General features: G+C 40.0%; 1 protein-coding gene across 1 annotated transcript; it reads right to left on the bottom strand.

The window, feature by feature from the left end:
- Window positions 1–2,096: 2,096 nt before the first annotated feature.
- On the bottom strand, window positions 2,097–5,398 carry rims3 (regulating synaptic membrane exocytosis 3; the record flags this gene model as incomplete). Its single annotated transcript, XM_041240762.1, has 5 exons — window positions 2,097–2,524; window positions 2,687–2,826; window positions 3,587–3,688; window positions 4,450–4,562; window positions 5,214–5,398. Coding segments are annotated over 5 exons (753 nt in total), but the record flags the coding sequence as incomplete, so codon positions are not given.
- Window positions 5,399–6,110: the final 712 nt, after the last annotated feature.

Raw genomic sequence — 6,110 nt, 5'->3', positions numbered from 1 at the left:
CATTGCTTGCCTTGTGCTTGCAACCCCAGTTCAGAGTTGATGATATAGTTTACTTACTGGTTGCCAAACAGAAATCTGTGCAACCTATATATATATATATATATATATATATATATATATATATATATATAGCTCAGCAAGGTATGTTTGTTTTTGTTTTTTTTTGTTGCAGTTTGGAAAAGCATCTAAGTACAATACAATATTTGATCAGGAACAAGAAATAGCAGGAAGTCTCAGCTAAAAAGCATTGATTTATTACAGCTTAAAAGTGTATCACCTTGTCGATGATTGTTCTAAAAACTGGGTTTCTAGGAACACAACCTCTGCACAAAAACGCATCATAGTCTCTCAAACAAGTTTGGATTAAGTTTGTAGTTTTCTATTTGTGCCGTGGACGTTCCTAGCTTGTATTAGAAGGTTCAATCCCTCCATGGTGATGCCTGTTGGATGTCACTCCATGACTTCAGAAGGAGTGCATGAAGCTCTGTGGCTACCATACTGTCGTGTATAGGCACCATCTCATGAGTATTTTTTCAAAGTTGACGCAACGGGTATTTCAAATCCTTAGAATCAGTCCTGGTTTCTTTTTTTTTTGTTTGCTTGCTTTTCGTGCCTCTGTTTTGAAGGAATCGAACGAAGAGAGGTTGGGACTCCTTTGAGCTGAGCTCGGAGCGCAGTGTACATGCTTGACAGAGGGGAGGATCAGGCACTGTTGTTGTGCGGTACCATGCCCACAAAGATATCCGGAGTGAAGCTGGAGACCTTTACAGCATTGATTGAGACAGACTGCAGCTGTAGCTCTTAACAGCCTCGAAGATAAGGCTCTGGCATCAGAACTGAATCTTAAAACAACAACCAAGAAAGGTGTTGGGGGAGCTTTTATGTCTATTATATGGGGTACAAGACCACCAGACTGCCGTTGAATTTTTCATTACAAAAAGACACGGCTTGAAGTAATAAAATAGGAACTGTACTGGAGGCAGGCTAAACATCTCGTGGGTGCTTCAGCTCACATTCAACAACACACCATTAAAACTAAATAGGGTTTGCAATAAATCAGTAGACATCCATTTGATTTCCAGACATTTCTGTTCTGGAGTTTGTTCATTTTGTGTTGTTTTTTTTTTTTTACTCATTTTTTTTTTTGCATTTACTTTGTAGTCAATGACGTCTTCTGCCTTTGACTCTCTGCTACATATTTCATTTTATAATAATTGCTTTGGTTTTTAAAAAAATAACATTTTTGTTGGTTTGTTCAAGGTTTGGCATGCTGGGTAATCAGTCCAGGATCTGAAATGAAAGTTAAGTAGGAACTATGTAGTAGATGCTTGCGTTTCCCCTCGGGGAATTAATATGGACAGATGTACAACAGGAAGCCAGTGATGTTGGACTTCCTGCTAGCGGAGAGGGTTGTGCAGAGGGAGGCTGGCAACAAAAAGGAATGCTACATTTCTCAGAAGGAGTGAAAACACTCACCAGCACTTAATCAGCGCATACAGAACGTAACCATGGAAACGATATTTACAGTCTGTATTTTCTTCAGCTTGTTTTTAGGCTTTTTTGTAATCTATACGTGCAGATAACAGGACGCAGAGAATTATTCCATCTGCTCTTTTTGTTCAGCGCGATTGGGATTTGATGGATTCAGTTTACATTTACACCAAAGCATAAGTCACCCCCCCCCCCCCCCCCCCAACCCCAGTCCTTGTCAAGCTGCCTTTGTAAAATCCAGCTATACCTCTGCTTTGGTGTAAATCCATGTATTTCTTTTCCAATGTTTTTATTTTTTACATATGCATGCATATAGCTCATATACATATTTACCATATACAGTATATAAAAAAAACTATATATAGAGAGCACATATATAGATTTATATACTGAATAAACATTATATACAAATATATATATGTATATGCATACTGTATATTATATATATAATATTATATATATATATATATATATATATATATATATATATATATATATATACTATACATATATATACAAGCATCTGTAAATATATATATATATATATATATATATATATATATATATATATATATATATATATATATATATATGCTGTATATAAAAAGCATCTGTTGCCTTGGGTTCTGCGCTTCAGATTGAAATGCAAGCATCACCCATTGTGCTTTATATATACACGGACACAAACATAGAGAAAAGAGCCACATACAGTCACACACACTGTTTCTGTTGTGGTTGGCGTTGGTTGAGCAGAGATCCTCTCTCCCCTGGAGGAGGTGGTCTGCACAGTGACCCCCTGACTCGGCCCCCGCGGGGTTTTCTAGGTGCAGGAGGGGCTGGTGGAGCTCTCCAGGGAGGACTGGGACAGACGGCGGGTCAGGGGCCCGATGGTGGAGTCAGCCAGGGAGGAGGTGGGGAACAGCTTGTACCAGCCGCTCACCATGCTGGAGAGGTCCAGCTCTTCCAGCAGGATCTGAGCCATGCCCATGAAGCACTTGTGGTCCATCCGGCCGTAATCCCCCCACACAATCACCTGGGCAGAACAGGGAGGGAGAGGGAGAAGGAGAATGAGGGGAATTGAAAAAAAAAAAAACTTTGTTTTAGCAGTAACAAAGATGATTCATTCATATATATAATTAAAAAGCCTGTACACTTAGTTTTTTATTCCGATGGAAAACAGGTAAATGAAGCTCACCTGTAACACTTTTCCTTGAGGACTCTCGTCAAACTGAAGAGTCTGCTGGTAGACGGGGTCCAGGGTTTTCTTGGCCAGCTTGGTTTTCTTCTTCGCCAGACAGGCTCCGTTCTCCAGCACATACACCTTGACATAGGCAGCTGGGAGACAAGACGAGACAGCAATTCAATATGGGTCAGTATGTCATCTCCCAGTATGCACAGATTTGGACACTCTGAATAACTGGAGGTTCTATCACCACTGGAAAAGCCATTCTTTGTTTGCCTGTTGTTGCATCTGTAGCAGGGGGTAATAAATCCAGTCTCAGTGCAGTAGAGAAACAGTCTGACAATCTGCCTTCTTTAATGTAGACACTTATCTTCTATAGGACTCATGCTACTTGATAACTCATTAATAACAGAGAATGAGGACCGCAGCATTAAAATGCTTACAAGCTCAACATGATAATTATTTTAACGCTATTGTTTTTTCTTGTTTACACCAAAAAGAAAAACTTTGATTTGAATGCCTCCTTCTTCTTCTGAGGCTCCTTCCATGTAACTTTCTTCCCTTGCCAGTTGCTAGGTTACAGTTAATCATAATGTCCTTATACAAAATAAACCAAATTAAACGCGTTCACAAATTAAATACTTATAAATAGGATAGCTGATTTCAGGCTATTAGGTACAAACAGATAGATAGATAGATAGATAGATAGATAGATAGATAGATAGATAGATAGATAGATAGATAGATTTGCTTTTTTATTATATATACTATATCAAGTGTATTTTTTATTTCCAATGTGTATGATGGTTTAAACAGTAAACGACTATTTTCACAGAGCGTTATTAATCTATTAAACACAGATTTACAGCCGACTTTTTTTAAATGCTCTACAAACAGCAGGCAGCGGCTTACCTGGGATTGATTTGGTGCCCGGTTTCGGGGTGAGACCGCGGGCCTGAATTACCACCACCTCCAGCTGTCCATTCCTGTCCACCATCCCAACATGGACATCGCCTAGAGACAGGACAGCAGGACACTCAGCACTCGGTGGCATTTCTCCAAGACAGCGCTTTTCAAACCTGGTGCTTGAGCAACCCCAACAGTTTTCTTTATCTGTTTTAAAATTTGGATCGCAGTCTGGTGATAAACAATTCCTGGAGCTACTGACTCATGCTGCAATATAGCCCAGCTTGTATTTTAACTACCTTGTACAGTTATGGCTTTTAGACCCCTTTAATTGAAATGTATGTGAATCTCTTGAAACGTTAGCTTACTGGCAGGATGGCATCCTTTTATTTTGCAATATATTTCCTATCTTGTAAAACACATTTGGACAATGCAAGTTTGATATGAAACAGCAGAGGGAGCTAGATACTACTACATTTTATTCTAACAATGCTAAGAGAGAGGGAGAAACTAACCAGACTTACAGCGCCAAACAATGTAAAACAAACACACTGAAATGCAAAGCATAAATCAGATTTGATGTGCAGTACAGTATGTTTTGGATCTAGATTTCCATTCCCTAGCGTTGCAGTGCTGTTTCCAGTAAACACATGGAGGTGTACTGAAGGATATCAGCAATAAGCAGCAAGCTAAATGCATAGCTCTTACAACCAAGTCTAGCTCAGAGCATATACTGTACAAATCCAGGGGAAATGCACAGCAAAAATGATATCATCACAAAGGTTGTTTCAACCTTTCCTGAAGCTTTTTTTTTTAAATTAACCAAACAGAAAGAGTAAACCTGCAGCACTAAAAGTGTCACAACTCACCCATTGGATACGTGGCTAACGTCTGTCGGCCGACGATCTGGGCGGGGCCGAGACCGTCCAGGAAGTCACTGAACTGGCTCTCCGCTCCCAGACGTGTTGTAGGGAATACAAACCTGGGAGTCACCCAGAGACAAACAGTGAGTCAGGACTACCAGCTATGGCTATTTCTGTATGTACAAGCATCACTGGTTTACAAAGCAGAACACCAGCACAGCTAACGGGCAAATGCCAAATCAAAGGGGTATTAACAACACTTTATTCTAGCTTTTAAAAAGTGCATAGACATCGTTTATTGCACATTTACAGTATGTGTACTAACAACCTAAAATAATGTAATTGTAGTTTTCATTGAATTCAGGGAAAACGGTCTGAAGACACAGCCTAATCATCAGAGGACAGATGAAAAGTGGGTCACCAGGACTTTTCTCATATTCTCAAGATGCTATGCTGAGGTATATCCTTACTGATAATAAAAATCTAATAAAAACCTGACATGCTGTGCAGAGGTTCAGGTAACTTCATTACATCCTGCTCTCCGGGAAACTTAATTCCCTGCCGGGGATCCTCTCATGGACATGCACACTAACAGATACAGAGTACGAGACCTACTCATTATTTGATTGCAGAAAACATATACATTTATAGATAGATAAATAATCAATGGGATGTTCTGGTCGCTCATGCAACCTTTCTCAGTATTTAAATCAGATTGCAGACTGGCTCCAGACTGCAATGAAGAGCACTGAGGGTCAACGAGCACTCACGTGCCCTCCGAGCTGTTGCTGTTGGTGCTGCCGTCGGTCGACTCCCTGCTGCCTTGCCGGGTGACTCGGCTCCTCATCTCCACGGCGATGCCCGTCTCCGTGCTCCTGCGGATGTTGCTGCGGAGCTTCTTTGTGCCTCCGTCTGTACAGGGAGAGCAGGTGGTCAGTACCAACGCAGGGTCTGATCAGGCACTGCTTACCCACTCCTTCATCAGCGCGTCACGTCAATGTCTACAACCCTTTTGAAAGAGGTATTCTCAACCGCGGCCCAGTCTAATGGGATCCACGCTTCCTATTTCAGGAATCCCAAACCCTCTCTAAATTCTGCATGCACAGGAATAGCCCCAATCCTGCAGCTTGTATAGATGTCTTTACATCATCAATGGCTAAAGATCTGGAACACCTGTTAATCTTGACTAATTAAACCAATAACTGGTTCAGTTAAGTAATTGAGAGCTGGGTTGAAAAGATAACCAGAAGTAGCTCTCCAGGACCAGGGTTGGAGACCCCTGGTGTAATTCATATTAACAACAGAAGTGATGGAGAGGGGGGGTTATTTTCACAGCAGCTTGTGGAATGTTTTAATCGGTGTTTTTATTAAGGTCACGTTTGTGAATAGGGGCCCGTTGAGTTGTTTGAATATATATATAATATATATATATATATATATATATATATATATATATATATATATATATATATATATATATATATTATATATATATGTGGCTGGGTTTTAAAAGGAAATTTGAAACATTTACCTTTTTAGGATTATTTCGGTTCTCAAAAAATAGGTCAATAACTGAAACTTAAAAACAAAAGAAAACACATCCTTCAGACATCAAGACAACAGTTGTTTGTAATTTGAGACCTCCAAACTCGCGTCTCCTAGTGAGG

This window comes from Polyodon spathula, unplaced genomic scaffold, assembly GCF_017654505.1.
Source record: "Polyodon spathula isolate WHYD16114869_AA unplaced genomic scaffold, ASM1765450v1 scaffolds_675, whole genome shotgun sequence".
Lineage (NCBI taxonomy): Eukaryota > Metazoa > Chordata > Actinopteri > Acipenseriformes > Polyodontidae > Polyodon > Polyodon spathula.
This window is presented reverse-complemented; position numbering and strand designations above follow the sequence as displayed.